At 45.0% G+C, this 16,092-nt stretch overlaps 1 protein-coding gene across 1 annotated transcript; it reads left to right on the top strand.

Annotated features, from left to right (window-relative positions):
- Positions 1-487: 487 nt before the first annotated feature.
- LOC123049866 (pumilio homolog 1) lies at positions 488-14,751 on the top strand. Its single transcript, XM_044472730.1, has 9 exons — positions 488-727; positions 1,242-1,422; positions 12,111-12,610; positions 12,777-12,918; positions 13,027-13,134; positions 13,468-13,680; positions 13,782-13,892; positions 13,979-14,179; positions 14,275-14,751. Exons 2-9 carry the CDS (start codon positions 1,246-1,248, stop codon positions 14,500-14,502), a joined length of 1,680 nt encoding a protein of 559 aa, XP_044328665.1. The 5' UTR covers positions 488-727; positions 1,242-1,245; the 3' UTR covers positions 14,503-14,751.
- The last annotated feature ends 1,341 nt before the right edge of the window (positions 14,752-16,092 follow it).

Genomic DNA, 16,092 nt, shown 5'->3' on the forward strand with positions numbered 1-16,092 from the left:
TCCAACGACCTAGATTGCTATAATGGTGAGTCCTCAACATGTTTACTGTGTAATCAATACCATCCCAAATATTGACATTATCAGTAACGACATAATTAACCTGTAATTAATATCTCACATTTCCTTTAAAAATATCCTACCTAATATCAGCATATATTTAATATTACCTTTTTTTTAACTCTCAATTAATACCCTCCTGATATCAACGCCGATTGCATGTAGTACCATTTATTAGTTATATTAGTCACTACCTTGTAATTTCTTGGATCTTTGATTCAAAGCAGTGTACGTGATAGTTGTGAGTATATATTCATAAAGTCACAAGCGTCTCTAAAAAGTATATTTTCTTGTGTCCTTTTCTGCAGTGAACGGCTGGAAAGTAGCGCAATAGCAGCAGCAAGCCAGCAATTCGGCCGCGCTGGTGGTGATGCACTGATACTAGTAACGTATACGCCTAATCTCTGGCTTGGCATACTCGTGGCAACTTTCCAGTTGAAACGTATATGCACCTCCCTTCCCCCGGTTTATATCTCCCTCGCTCCCACAATCACATTCTCAAAAAAGTCATTCACTATACTCCTCCGGGCTCTTCTCGTGTTCCTTTAAACCAGAGAACATCCTCTTCTGGTTACAACATGGACTAATTGCATATTGGTGTTCCTTTGAATCACGGAAGATCCTCTACTACTTGTATACTCCACCGGGCTCTCTTTCAATTTCTCGCAAGGCAAGTTGTATATACTCCATATCTTGTGCTTCTTAACTACTCTAGATCTAATCCATGTCCGCTCTCCCTGATGTTTCTTGTGCTAGATCTGACTTTTTTCAGTCGCTATATATTTTTCTCTGACCCATCTTTATTAAGTGTTCATGTTGAATTCATGCTTGTCTTCCTTTTTTTTGCTGAATTCATGCTTGTGTTCCTTTGAGTCAGAATAATTAGGCTAATTATGCAATACAAGAGTTTAGATCAGATCTTGTGCGTAGTTAACTTTCTGTTCACTGATTACCACTCCCTTGTATTATCTTGTACATATTTTATCTAGATCTATCATGTTTTCTTGGACTTGTTACTTGTTGCTAATTAGATCTGAATTTCGTACTGGTACATGTTCACTTATTTTGGGTGCAAACATGTTTCTTGCTCTTGTTTGTTTGAATGGACTAAACTTGTGCATGTAGCTTTCCTGTGAGGAAAAGAACCATGTTTTTACACGCTGACAATGTGTAAATTTTTACAGAGAGATGGATAACAAAGGGAAATCCAAGGCCATTGACGATTACGTGCGAACGGCATCCCAGTTCCATCGTAGCAGCGGGATAGACAGCGGCAAAGAGATATGGGAGGACGATGCTGCCACCATTGCTCTTGGCGTCCGTCAACATGACAGGAGCCTTTTCCTCAGCTTCTTGGATGAACAGGTAATTAATTAATTATTTATGCCAGCCCCGCATATCATTGTTTACATCTACAGTGTACATATCATGCATCCTATTAAAAACTGATAATTAATTTACTGCTATGAATGCACATTGATAGGTAAAGGAGTATATAGAGTAATACATTTACACCCGTATATTAATTCTTTACACAAATATCATAAACTATATCATATATATTTAATATGTGTTTAGATATAGCCCCTCCGGTGGATTGTATATTATTGTTATGTTTAAAAGATCTCTCATTTAATGGGTCTTATGAGAGAGAATATATGAGTATTTTCGTTTTGGTGTGAAAATCATATCTAGATTGAGATATGGTGACCCTCTGTTTCCCATTAAGAGGTTGCACCGTAGACATTTAGCGCGCGTGCGACATTTAGTCGTCACCCTCCTCCTCGCTGGGGTTGTGCGCGAAATAAGTTGTCAAATCATACTTCCCTAAAGACCAACCCCAGCGGATCCCTCCCCTCTTGGCTGCGCGATCTCCATCCCACGATTTGCAATTTTTGGCCAAGAAATCCAAAAAAAAATGCCCCCTAATGAAAAGAACTACCATGACAGTTTCTAAAACTGCCAGCCCCACACCCCTCAAATGCAATGAAAACTGCCAGTGGACCCCTTCTGTTTGCCAAGCGAACATTCGCCAGGGAGTCCTAGTTCTATTGTATTAGTACTTCTATACATATAGTTGGCACCAATTAATGGTACTAGTGGAATTTTCCACATGATTTAGTGTAGTGGGCCGGGGTTGCTTGTTAATTACCCCAGATAAGACACCCTAGCTCTTATTGAAGAAAATAATTTTCCATATAAAAGAATATTATTAAGTTCCCAGCTGTATCGTACTACGATATACTATTTATTTGGTACATTATTAATGGTGCCACTTTATACATACTATACTCCTATACTCAATGAGAGAAGGATATGTTCTTCCACCATAATTTATAGTTACCAAGGATTACTACTATGGTAGGTTGCTTATTAGCTATCGTTCCTCCCCTTCTCCCCTCGCGCCTCCCCTCCACGCCCAGCCCCCCAGCTCCGCCGTCGCCGCAGGATGCACCACCTCCCCGCCCGCTTCCACCGCGCCGCCGCCGAGGGGCCAGCCACCATGGTCGTGCTGCGCCTCGGGAAGACGGCGGCGGGACGGATCCGTCCCTTGCTCGCTCCCCCACCCACCCTGCGTCACAGATCTCCTGCGCGGGCGCCCCCCTCCCAGCTGCTGCACGTCTCTGCCGGTCTGGCGGAGGGCGCGGCGTGCCAGCCTCGGCCACGGGGCGTCGTCCCTGCAGTCCTCCCTCCCCTCTGTGCGTGGCCCAGCCCTGTTGGTGCCGCCGCCCATGCTTTGGGCATGGGATCTGCGACCGGTAACAAGGGCTTCCGCGGCCTGCCTTCCTGCAGGCGCCCCCCTCGTCACCGGCGACCCGTCTCTCCTCCGAGCCACGACGATGGCTCTGGCGGTGGCGACGAGTCTACTTTGCTAGTGGCAGTCATGAAGCCCTCAAAGCGAGTGCTTGCTGGGGCTGCTCCAGCCCCGATGACCTTTGACCTGCGTCCCTCCGGTGTCCTAGGCTGCCGGCGTCCTTTGCCGGGCGGCTCCGGCCTCGGCGACCCAGCAGTTGCGTTCCTTCCAGCTCGCCTGGCTCCCCAATGACCCGACGACTATGGCCATGGTAGCCAGGATCTCCGTCCCTCCAGTCCTTGCTTGCCAGCGTTGCCGATCACCGTCGCCCAACCCCCTCGTGGTTCGCTTCGCCGCCTGCCCTACACTGTACGTCTCAAAGCCTCTAGTTTTGCCAGGTCCGTGCTCGTGGGTTCAAAGGTGGTGCCACCCTTCGACGGTAGATGCAGCCCAACCAACCGCATTCCGACATGGTGGCTCTGACCGGCGTTCGCTTCCTCATCTTCGCTTCCAGATACGATGGCTATGGGATTGCTCATCCTCAGGAATCCCTGCTCGGCTTGCCGATGCTGGCAGCGGCAGCGTCCGCGGATGTCGTTTCCTTCTTGGAGGCGCTGTCAAGGCCCTTGGTTGCGCCCCTCTTCGAGCTCAAGGGAAACCCTAGGTGTGGTTCCTCCGGACCGGATGGCGACTGCGTCTCGGCGTCGTGCTCCTTCTTGAAGGCGTCATCTTACTCGCTCGCGGTGTCCCCGGTTTTGGTTCTCGAGATGTTGGTGCTTTTGTTGGTTCGGCGTTGCCACACTTGGTTCGGGCTTGTTAGGTTTTAGCTGTGATGTATCCCCTGTTCGAGCCGAGCATCCCTTACCTTTATGCTCCGGGCACCATGTTCACGCCTGTCTGCGTTCGTGTCATGTGTTGTACCCCATCTGTAATCATTCTATTCCTTCTACCAATGTAATGATACACAAGCTTTGCGTATTTGCAAAAAAAAGAAGTAGCCTAATTTAGAAATGGAAGATCTTCTAATCAGGCAAACAATGCAGATTAGTAAAGCCTAATTTAGTTTTTCATCCCGCTCCTCCTCCGACCGAGCTGAGGCACGGTGGTGGTGACCTACATGGATGCGGGGACCTTGGCAGTTGTGTGGACGGAAAATCTGTTCTCTAATTTCATCCGTCCAATTCTAACTAAGCTAGGGATACACCGTCCACAAATTCGATGGTGAAAGGAGGCATGTCGATCCGCGTTCAATATACTTCACAAATGGTACATTGGGACAGTGCTGCAAAGGGCGAAAGATGTCTCTTGATGCATCGATGTCACATTGATGTGCTGTTACATGGGACCCATGCGTGCCACCCTTTGACAATGACCTTGTCGCACTCATTGCCGAAATGTTTAAACCATCCGGCTTTGTTAATTGCATTGTCGAGCAATGCTCTATTGCCTATTGATAGTCGCTATAAGGAGATAAGGTCGCATACAAGGAGCCGACCCCACACAAACCTCACCGTACTCACCGACCATGTTGCGGTGTATGTTCTCCAACACCTCTATGTCCTACCTCACCCTAGGTGGCTTTGTTGCCTTCATCCTGAAGACCTCTGATGCCATGGTCTACTCTAGTTTGGTCGAACAAGCGGAGATTAGGAGACGCAGAAAGGTTGGGTGGGGAACAAAGATTACCAGGGACATTTCTGCCTAATTATTGCCTCACATATTGAGACAGTGTCAAAAAATTAATAAAATGTCAAATAGTAAAGGTCTAAGGTGGATGGGGAAACCAACATGTTACAACTTACAACAGAAGAAATAACAAATCCTCAAGGCATCTGCAAAGATGGGAGCATACAATTTCCCCTTATAATTGGTGGCAGGTGGCGGGGCAAGTGGCGGTGGCAAGTGGTGATATGACAATTGAAGCATAGGTGGAGAGTCCTGAAATGCATGTATCTTAAGTGCCACAAAGATGGAGGTCATGACTACGCAATCACCTAGTGGTAGCTCCATCGACGTCCTCGACATGAAGTGAAGGTGCCAAGCGATTCGGGGATGGAATCATATATCGAAGAACCGCACTGGTTTGGTGCGCATTTCAGACTCCAAGTCACCAACAGGGATAGACCACCTCATGACACTAAATCAATATATATTTGGTTTCTAGGTATGCTCTGCAACCAAGTACCCATTCCTACAATGTGCTCGATTAGTGCAATCATCTTAGATTTTCTCTTAACATTAAGAAAGTAGTTGTGTCTGGTTCTTCTCCTCCATTTCGTGTGTGAATTGTGACAAAGGCTTGTTATCAGTCAACACATTTAGGGAGACCCTAGATTTCCGCTCATGCCATAGGGGCCAGATCATCATGGCAAACATTGAGTCATAGGCCTTGTGCTTGTCTCTTAGCATGTGCTTACAATGTCCTTGACACCATTATTTACAGAAACATGAAGCACTTGAAGTGAGACAATAAAGGTTAGCCCATTCATGGTTAATGAAGCACAACCTCTAAAGGCACCCCCAGTTGATCAAAAGGGGTAAACAAACTACTTGGATGCATACCTTTAACCCAAGTATGTAAAGTTAAAGTTCACAAAGGCACCGAGAGTCAAAATCCTTAATAGGTACATGAGCAATGCCTTAAAGGCATGCTTAAATGCCCACAACCTACTTTCGGGGGTATTTCTAGTGTAAGGCATGACTTGTTCCTTGAAGCCTTATTTCTTAGCATACCCAAAGGAGGAAAGAAACCTCAAATTCATGCTTTGGTTCCCAAAGCCTACTTGTTGAAGCTAGTGGTGGTTCAACCGTTGGTAGTTAGTATCTTAGTTGGTCCAGTTGCAGTGATTAACTAAAATATTATACTCTGCCAAGGAAGCACCAAGTGGTCACCTTGTGTGGTCAAAAGTGGTGGCTAGTTGTAGTGATTGCAACTCTGTGATTAGAGACCAGGGGCGTACACCATGTATCCATATTGTTACTATATTAATAAGTTAAAACATGTATCAAGATGCTTTGAATTGTATCAATTCTGTTCAAGTGTAATTGAATATCTTGTATGGTTATACCAGTTGGGATGGCTGCATTTGGATTATGATTTAAGCTTCTAGCCATGCTTGCTTCAGATGTATCAATATGAGTAGTACATGGAAGAACCTTCGCGAGTCACAATTATGCCATTATCAACAACCAAGGATGCAAGCATTATTCTATGATGTGAAAGACATTAAGGATCATTAACCACAAGTTTAATTTAAGTGAGCTCCCTTCAGAACATCCAAATTGATGCATATTTTTAGGACATTCCCAATCAATCAGGAACTTATGTAACATTAATAGACATTGTGTTGTAATGTTGATTAATGTATCGAGTTAAGTAATTGTCTTTAGTTGTGAGATCCACCTGATAAGAGATTTAAAGAGCTAATGGTGTTGTCAATATGAGAATTGTTCCGAGAAAGAAACTACATTTCATTCATTTGAAGCATACCATCGGACGCAAAGCCTAGTGTGAATCTAGGGGAAACGAACTGTGTATCTAGTACCTAAGTCATCCCTTGTGATATGTTTTGAAGGAGTGTATATACTTCATATTCATTATTATCTACAAAAGAGATAAACAAACGGTCATTGCATTCTCGCAAGATCAGCACATTAGTCATTCTTCTCTCAAATTGTGACGAACCGGTCACTTTGGGTGTTTTATGAGCGAACTAGCCACTCAGTCGTACCCAACCATTATCCGTGTGGATGTGTCATGATGACTTAGCATGGGGCCCATAGTGCAGTCACTCATGAGGTGTTTAGTTTGCAAAAAAACACCCTGGAAACAAGCTGAGCTCAAGGGACATTTCCTTCGCATTCAATTTTTTGCAATGCACCCCTTGAGTTTAATCTTAGGAGGGGGGGGGGGGTCTTTTGCAAAGCCTCCTCTATCATCTCTCTCATATGTTCATCTCTACTCCGCTCCACCGCTCTTACACAAGTTGGCAGAGGATACACGCGACGCCCCCATGCCCATTTTCCTTCCCACCATTGCCTACTCCTACCATATCCATCTTCCTGCCATCGCCCATTCCCGCTAATGCTCTTTTCCCGCCATCTCCCTCTCCCGCTCCCACCATGGTCAGCTCATTTTATGATGACGCCAGCCTGCACGATTTTGCCATAGCCAAGCAACACCATTGCTCAGCCTTACTCTCATTTAGCACAATGGTGAGGAAGCTTCTCACCTCGTGGGACTCCATCGATGGGCGGCTCCGCAACAGCACCACTGCCCAGCGCCGGGGATGGGCGACTTCTCGTCTGGCATGGGCCGCTCCAAGTACGACACATCCAACTTCTCCTCTAGTATGGGCGGCTACTAAAACTCCTCCGACATCGAGCCAGCATCACCAGGGCTCTTTGCTAACCATCAGAAGATTGAGCAGGAAGATGCCGAGGAATAGGAGGCGCTCGAGGTGATATAGGGACAACTGCACAACAACATCGGTAGCAGTGATCATGATAAGTTCTTTCCTGCAAAGAAGGTAGTTTTTTGGGCTGCCAATGCCCACGATATGAGGCGTATGTGCCCACTGTGCAATAATAGGAGGCCCGCATGGTACACAACAGCAGCGCAACCAGGCAGTGCTCACAACATCTCTTTCCACTGCACAGGCCGAGGCGATCTGGCATCAGGCTGCCGAAGCAGAGCGCCTTGCTGCCAAGGAGCATAGGGTGACTAGCAAGGGTGCCTTTGCCGCCCTCAATGACGTAGATGAATAGGCCTACACCATCGAATTTACTCAGTAACAAACTACATGTGCTCAATTTCAAATAGGAGAACATGCATCATGCCTACTCATTGTACTGAATATTCATAGCTGAACTTGATTCACTGCTAGACAGAACATGATATCAAATTAATACCATATTCCTTTGGTCTTTTTGAAAAAATATTCACAGATGGATTTGATTTTGTCAGGAGCATTTTGGGATGATATCAAACAATTTACCTAAAATTGGTACCCCAAAAACCTTCGAACAATGTCACTGCCTTCTTTTGCCATACGACAAGCAGGGTCAAGTAGGTGAATGCACTTGTCTGCCTTGTGCTCCACACCATTGAACTCGGTATCAAAATGGTATTACGGTAGCCAAAGTCGAATTCTGACAAATCCTCCTAAAAATGAAATCTTTCTGCGCAAAACCTGAGCAGTCATGCATATATGTTCGAGAGAGGACTTGGTTTACTTACCTGAGAGCTTGTCTTTGGTCACCAGTAGCACATAGTCATCGGCTTCCATTCCCCCCTCATGTGCTTCAGCCCGCTGGTGCCGCCCATATCACCAAACAATAGATGCCACCGATGGTCACGCCTCCTCATCCTAGTCATGTCAGCGATGCCTAACCGACATGGTCCACACAGCCGTGCAGGGTACCTTCCACTGCCGCCGTCCGCCTGCATAGGGTCAGGATTTTGATGCTCGATTTGGCAATCAAGGGGAAAGGGGGCTCAACATCTTTCCAAGATATTTTCTACAAGTTAAAGCCTCCTAAGAGACTGCACTATGGGCCCCACGCCGAGTCAACACGCCACCTCAAACCCCGTTATGGTTGGAAATGACGGAGTGACCAATTCGGTCATGAAATAAACAGTGACCAATGTGCTCATCTTGCGGGAGTTGAGTGACCAATGATGTGTTTATCTCTCTACAAATTCCCTTCATAGAAACTCTTTATGAAAATTTATTTAAAATTTCCCTCGTTAAAAATGTCATGGTACAAAAGCACTACAAGAAATTGTTCAACTAGAATACAATAATTCATGGTAAAGAATGAATAATTGTTAATAGTTTTATTTTTAGAAAAGGACAAGTATACATTTTGTTCCATATTTTAATTTTCATCATAGAAGTTATGATATGCATGGCACTATCGGGGTTTGCTTCTATGAAACATCTTATAACAAGGCGACATTATAAGACCAATGGCATGTATGGAACATACCTTTTACGCAACTTAATACACCATCATCACATCAATTATTTCCTATAAAACTCGAGATACTAACTATTCACATTTGTAGTTTTCAAATGAACAAAAGCCTAATGTGACATGCTAAAAATTTCTCAACTACCATGATGCCACTATAGAATTTACCACACCCACCCACCCATAGAGAATTTGTCGGTGTACAAAAGTAGGGGCCTTTATGTACCCCTTTACTTGTGCGCGGGAAGTCGTGAAGAGCAAAGGGGCAAGGTGGATTCCCCCGGCAAGACCCTCGCCGGGGTGACTTGCCCAACACCAGCAAGGCCGCCACCCTTGAGCCTGAGAGTCCTGACACCATCGACAAACATCAAGACCAAGGCTCAGGGGCGCCTGCGTGGTGGCATGCAGATCCTTGTGAAAACCAAAGACCTGTAAATCTAGATGGGAACCAGAAGACGAAGACCCCCGGCAAGATCCTTGCCGGGAACAGACGAAGACCCCCTGCAAGATCCTTGCCGGGACGGCCACGAGACCACCGGCAAGATCCTTGCCGGGGACACCCACAAGACCCCGGCAAGACCCATGCCAACCCCGGCAAGTCCCTTGCCGGGGGCATCTACGGGGCCACAACCAGGCCCGCACCTACCAAGGTTTCGCTATCCCACGGCCGTTCCGACGCGGCAACCAGCCTGCCAAACTAGGCACGCACCTACGTGGCAGCGAGCAACCTCTAGGCCAACCAGTCAAGCACCTGCGTGGTGGTATGTAGATCTTCGTGAAGACCCTACCACCGCACCAGCGCAGCAGCCAGCCAGCCAACGTGGTGTTGCATGCCTCGTCAGCTTGGACGCGCGTCAAAGCAAGGCGAGGCGGCGACGGACGGGACGAGCTTCATTGTCGTCCCCGATAAAGCAAGAGGACGCATAGGTGGCGCATTAAATGCATTTGTCCTATGATGTCAGGGATAGACTTGTACATTGTAGATGCTTTCCACCTCCTGTGTGCCATTGTGGCGACCCCTTTGACATATAAAAGGAGTCCCGAGGCGTACTGAGGAAGCATTCGGACTTTTTGAACGGGGCATGCACCGCAGCTAGTTCAAGAGCTCAAGAACACCAAATATACACCAAAGCAAGACTAGGGTATTACGCATCGTTTGCGGCCCGAACCTGGGTAAAAAATCCCCTCGCGCTGATCTTTTAGACCTGCTCTTTGCGCAGCTCCACGCCCCGCCAACCGTAGTAGGGATTCCCTGTGATCCCATAGGCGTCGTTTTCCCCTACAGAATTTATATTGATTTTAGCATCACAAGCCTCTCCATGGCCGGTCCCCTTTGAAGGTCACTACTTGCAAATTGCAACCATGCTCACTTAAATTTAGTGTCCAAACCACACCCTGATTTGGTGTAGAAATCATAAACTAAATCAATGTTGTGAGTCATCTCTCAAATTGTTCATGGGTTGGGTTATTGGGCTTAGTGCCTCAGTATGACTATAGAGACGTGTGAATTGGTAGGACAAAAATATGCCTACGTCCCAAACCATGCACAGTACCTATCTATACATAGGCTGCCCATCATGGCCATGAGTGGGTAGTGCTAGCTTTGTTCCCTCCTATTCAAGAGTCTCCCTATTCAATTGCATCTCCCCCTCAATAAATAAATAAATTCAATTGCATCTCCCTTGATCTCATAGTTGCCCTACCTTCTCCACATCAAAATCGTTGCCTCTATAGGTAGTCCTCTCTTGTGTCCTATTATTCACAAATCACAGTCCTCCCCTTACTTGCGCCATCTATGCTTCATGTTGAGTTATTGTATTCCATTTCTCATTGCCCACCGATTATCGATCTCCACATAATCTTCCTAATCCTCATCCGGAAACTATCCATCCGAGATCTAAGGCCGGTGTTTGGTGAACAACTAAGGTTACACAGAGTCATCATAAAGAAGGTTGATCATAAATTTGCCGACTCAACGATCTGAATTTGTAAAAATAGACCTCAATCTCTTGTTCTTTTTATTCTCGTTCCTTGTGAATCTAAAAAGGCATTGCCATGCTTGTCTTTGGGATAAATTATGAAGAAGGAATGTTTAGGTCTCTATAGACATGACCCTTGCTATCTAGGTTGTGCTTGTAGTCCTTGAGGTAGAAGATTTTCATTTTCTCTGAATAACACGAGCAACCACACATTTGTGTTAGGATATGAAATACTTTTTGAAGGATACGTAATGATTTTTCACTTAGGTGGTTGGTCCATAAACAATCGAAATTGACCCATGATGAGGCCTTGCATTTCATTAACAGTCTTTTGTTGCTGGATCGTTCTCATCTCTTATCATTTGTATCTTTCGCCGAGATCTCTCCCCATTTTTTCACTGCCTTGCTCCCTATTTCTTTATCTCACCATACTCCACGATGGGAGCTACCTTCCCCATGAATTTCGATGGGGCAAAGATTGAGATACATTCCGCATTGTTCGTCTTGCCGTACGACATCTCCACCATGCACATGCCTAGATAAGGGAGGAGCCAGTGGTACCATACGGGAGGGACGTCCCTTCCATCATCGTGAGCTCATGGATGATGCTTTTCTTATCAAACGGTGGTGAATCACCTCCCTTCATGTATATTTGTGAGAAATTTTTGTCTCAATTGTTACTTGGGCTGCTATGATATGTACATAGTGACGGGCACCATGCATTTCCTATGTTATGCTTGAAATTTTTTCATTGCAATTTGCTCGATTACTAGATTAATTGGTCGATTGAGATGGAAGTTACACAACACTAGTGCTCTCCACTACTTCTGGTCAACCTTTTTTTCAATTTTTAAGATTGCATGACAAATTGGTTTAGCATGATTAAAACTGATGTTGTGTGATTGGTTGATTGTATTGCTCAAGTTACCTACAGTGTTTCTTGATTTTATCTGGCAACACTACATTTGTTCTATATTACACGACATGATAATTCTTTGCCCAAAAAACCCAAATATTTTTGCAGTTTTTGTTATTGTCTTGAAAGTTGAAATAGTGATTGTTGTAGATAAAATTTGCATTGAGGAAAGTTTACTCTCGTCGACTCTACACTCAGTGTGATCCACTGAGCAATGAGCAATTAGCAGTATCATATATCTGACATATGGATGGAGTTTACCCTTGAAACTACCATATGATCATGAGTTAGTAACTGCTCGTTGTCATTGTTGTTTTACTTACTGGAAATATTTGAACTAATGAGTGCTCCCCATAATGGAAATAATAAATTGTTGTTTCCTTTTCAGGATGATTCAAAGAGCGAAGAAGAGTCGACTCTACACAATCAGAAGTTGCCCCAAATTGGCGACACATACATAGATCCATTTCAGCCTGTGAACTCTTGTGCCTCTACTACAAAGAGTGTTGTCAAGGATTATACTGAGCTACACTCCCAAATTCCACTAGTGAATATGGATGCCATTGAAGATTTGCATGCACAATCATCGTCATCTTCTTCAAGGAGTGTGCCTAGTAATTTTGTTAATATGATGGCGATGCAGGAGGCATGCCTTCGTGCGTTGATTGACCCAGACCAGGAATTATCCTGCAAATTATGGCGTCAGTCCCCTATGGCTTTGAAGAATCACTACGCTCTCGACGTTGAGATGGCATGTTCTGGGGGGCATGTGCCAAATACAAATGCTCCTGGAAATTCCCAGGTCAATTCACTTCTTCAGCTGATCAAGAATCCAGTAAACCAGTCTATGCGGCTCATTAATGTCAAGGGTCACGTACCTGCTCTCAGGTGCACAAAACTCATGCAATCTTATCTTCATAATTACCTTATTAAGCATCAGTTTCAGTCAGTATATTCTCAAGGTTACGTCTCCTATTATGCTATGCGTCCCTTGAAAAAATTGCAACCTTATATGGGAAACCATCCATTACCCTTTGTTGTATTTGACATGCAGTGCTGACCCAATTGGGAGCTGCTTTATACGACAGAAACTTGACGAAGCAACTACTGGAGAGATAGTTATGCTATATAAAGAAATCACGCCTCACATCCTTACACTGGCCACTGATGTCTTTCCCACTTATGTTATCCAAAAGGTTTTCTTCCTCCAATTCCTATAGAAGTTTGTATCTTGAGTCTCTAATTAAGGATGTTGAGATTAATTGGACATAAACTTTTGTACTTACCTTCCAATTTTTTTATAGCTTCTTGAGCATGGACCACATGTCTACTTCAGGATACTAATTGCTAATCTAATGGGGCATGTGTTAGACCTAAGCCTTCATCTCTATGGTTGTCGGGTGATCCAGAAGGTAAGCTGAACACTATCTCTTTTCTAACATCTCATGATGGAAGGAATTAAGGTGTGTTTGTAGAGTGCAAAACTGCACCTTTATATTTGGAAGGCCTCTACTTTGTAATGTCATGTAAGATAGAATATGTAATTTAGTCAAACCATTCATTCTCTCATTTATTCTCTTGTTAATATGTACATTATCTTAGATAACTTCTGCTATAAATATAATATAATGTGAAATGCATAAATAGTTTAAGCTGATTATGTTGCATTATGTTTTATGTTTTTACCCTGGTATGCCATATTGCTTCGTTGCAAGCTTGGTCACTGATGGTGTCTCTTTGTTCAGGCTTTTGAAATAAGCGACATTGATCAACAAATAAAGATGGCCACGGAGCTTGATTGCAACCTATTCAAATGTATATGTGATCAACATGCAAACCATGCCGTTCAGAAATGCATGGAGTGTGTGCAGCCACAATATATCCAATTCATCTATAGACGGTTATGTGGCAAGGCCAAGATGTTATCCACACATCCTTATGGATGCCATGTGGTTCAGGTAGTTAGTTTGGGCATTACACTTTTTACCGCTTCCTATCTTTCGACGTTTGTTTGGACCTTGTTCACTAATTATTCCTCCCGTCCTCGTGATCTTCTTAGAAAATGCTGGAGTTCTGCAAGGATCCTCAAATTATGGACAGGTTTATCACGGAGATTCTCGATTGTGTAAGGGAGTTGTCTGTAGACCCATATGGAAACTACGTTGTGCAGGTAAAGCGTGTAGTTGTTTGTAATTGATGAAATATTGTCGCGGCTAAACAAACAATTCACATGTGTGTTCTATCGACATGTTGCAGTACATTGTGGAGCATGGAGGACCTCGTTATCGACAAATTATTATGTTGAAACTTGCTGGAAGCATAGTACAGATGAGCCACCAGAAGCACTCTTCCAAAGTCATTGAGAAGTGCCTAATCTATGCCAGCTACCACGATTGCAAGCTTGCCATGAATGAGATCCTTTCTGCAGGCGGTGGTCAAACTGCAGATCATCTCGTGGTATGTGGCTCTTGAGGTCTTACCGCTGTTACTCGACACCCCTAGAGACATATAGTACACATGACTAATCTTGCGTGGTTGCCCTGGTCATGCAGGGCATGATAATCCACCAGTATGCAAACTGCGTGGTGCGGCAGATGATTGACGTGGTGAACGATTGGCAGTTCAACGTGATCGTGGATGTGCTGAGGCGCAACAGGGACACTTTGGTCAAGTACGCCCATGGGAGGCAGGTCATCGCGCAGGTCGAGAGGCTCCTCAATGGCATGGCACCGTCCCCCGACTCCTTTGGGCAGACATCGTCATCGTCCCGGTTCCTCTAGTGTGTTTTTAATTGCTTTTACAATGGTTTGCTTTCTATGTCTCTGTTGTTCTTCCTGGAGCATCAGTGATCGGCAGAAATTGAATTAAGGTGAACTCAGTTGCTTTCGTTTTCCCCATTAGGTGAACTGAATTGTTTCTGTAGAGGAGAAACGAACTATAACCTCCTCTGGTCTAAAGACTTGTCAGGCACCCAGCCTATACCATTATCTATGAATTGAACTATTTGTTTTCCATACCATTTTGTGAGGGCTTCATCAGTTAAGTTTAGGACTTCAAAATATCTTCCTGGTTGGTTTCACCAGGCATATGCATGTTCCAGGTTGTCGACCAGGCAGTTAAAAATAGTATACTCTTATGTAGCTAGACGGCTCATTCAGGCTTTGAATTCAGAAACATACACACAGAATATCACGTGATGCATCATTTAGGTTTCTTGTTTTGTGGGTGATGCATCATTTAGGTTGTGATGGGCAGAGTGTGGTTTAAGGTACCTGTTGGGCCTCGCAGCGTCGTCCAAGGCGTGGCTGTAGGCACTGTGGCAGATGGCAACTGCACTGTCAGTTTCTAGGATGAATGGTGCGCGGCTGCACTCAATGGCAAGGGCAGCTCCTTCCATGCACGCCGCAATACTTTGATCAGTTAATTCGCTTGACTTAAGCACTCCTACTGCCCTAGGTTAGTATGTATTCCCACAAGAAAAAGGAGACAAAACAAAACTTGATTTGCATTGATCTAACAGACGACTCCATACATACGTACCTTGCAGATCTATACACCATCTAGCGGCTATACGTACGCGACAGGATAATCTCTCAGGCAGGCCGGGTGGCAGCTGCTCCATACGTCCTGATCGTCAGCTCTAAGAACATCTTCAATAAATGATGTAAAATACAAGAGTGTTTGCAGTAAAATTTACATCATCAAAAAGTGGGCTTTGCATCACGAAAACCTCCAACTCCAACGGATGATGTAAAATAGGACATTAGCACTCCAATAGATAGATGATGTAAAATAGGATAGCCGCACAGCAGCCGCTCCACAATTTCATATATATTTGAACCAAATAATATCAAAATCATCTTAAATTAATCATCCTAAACAAACATACAATTTGAGCTAAACTGAACTTGAACTAGGCCGAACAACTGTACCTTTCTGAACATACAGAAACTAGCATAGCAGGGACACTAGGAACTGAACATTATCTGAACTATAACAGCCGGCGCTCGATTTAGCTGCTCCTGCTCGCTGCGTTAGTGGCCAGATGCTGCTGCTCGCCCAACGAGCAAATCGAGCACTGCCGCTCTCCCCCTCAAGCTTGATGGCCAAACCAAGCATTGCCACACTGCATCAATTAGAGCGGCGGCTGGTCCCTGCCACACCCGGCCGCCATATGTGCCCAGGCTCAGCAGGAGATCGGCCCATGGATCGAGCCCCAGATGCTCGCACGAGCCGCTCCTGCACGGCCTCGCTGTAGGTCGCTGCACGCGCGAGGGCCAGCGTCGGGACAGCGGAGTCTGACGCGACGAGGGAGGAGAAGAGGGCCTCGAGCGCGGCCTCGGGGAGGGGAGAAGCATGGGGGCTCTTCT

This window comes from Triticum aestivum, chromosome 2D (genome assembly GCF_018294505.1).
Source record: "Triticum aestivum cultivar Chinese Spring chromosome 2D, IWGSC CS RefSeq v2.1, whole genome shotgun sequence".
In the NCBI taxonomy this organism is placed as follows: Eukaryota; Viridiplantae; Streptophyta; class Magnoliopsida; order Poales; family Poaceae; genus Triticum; species Triticum aestivum.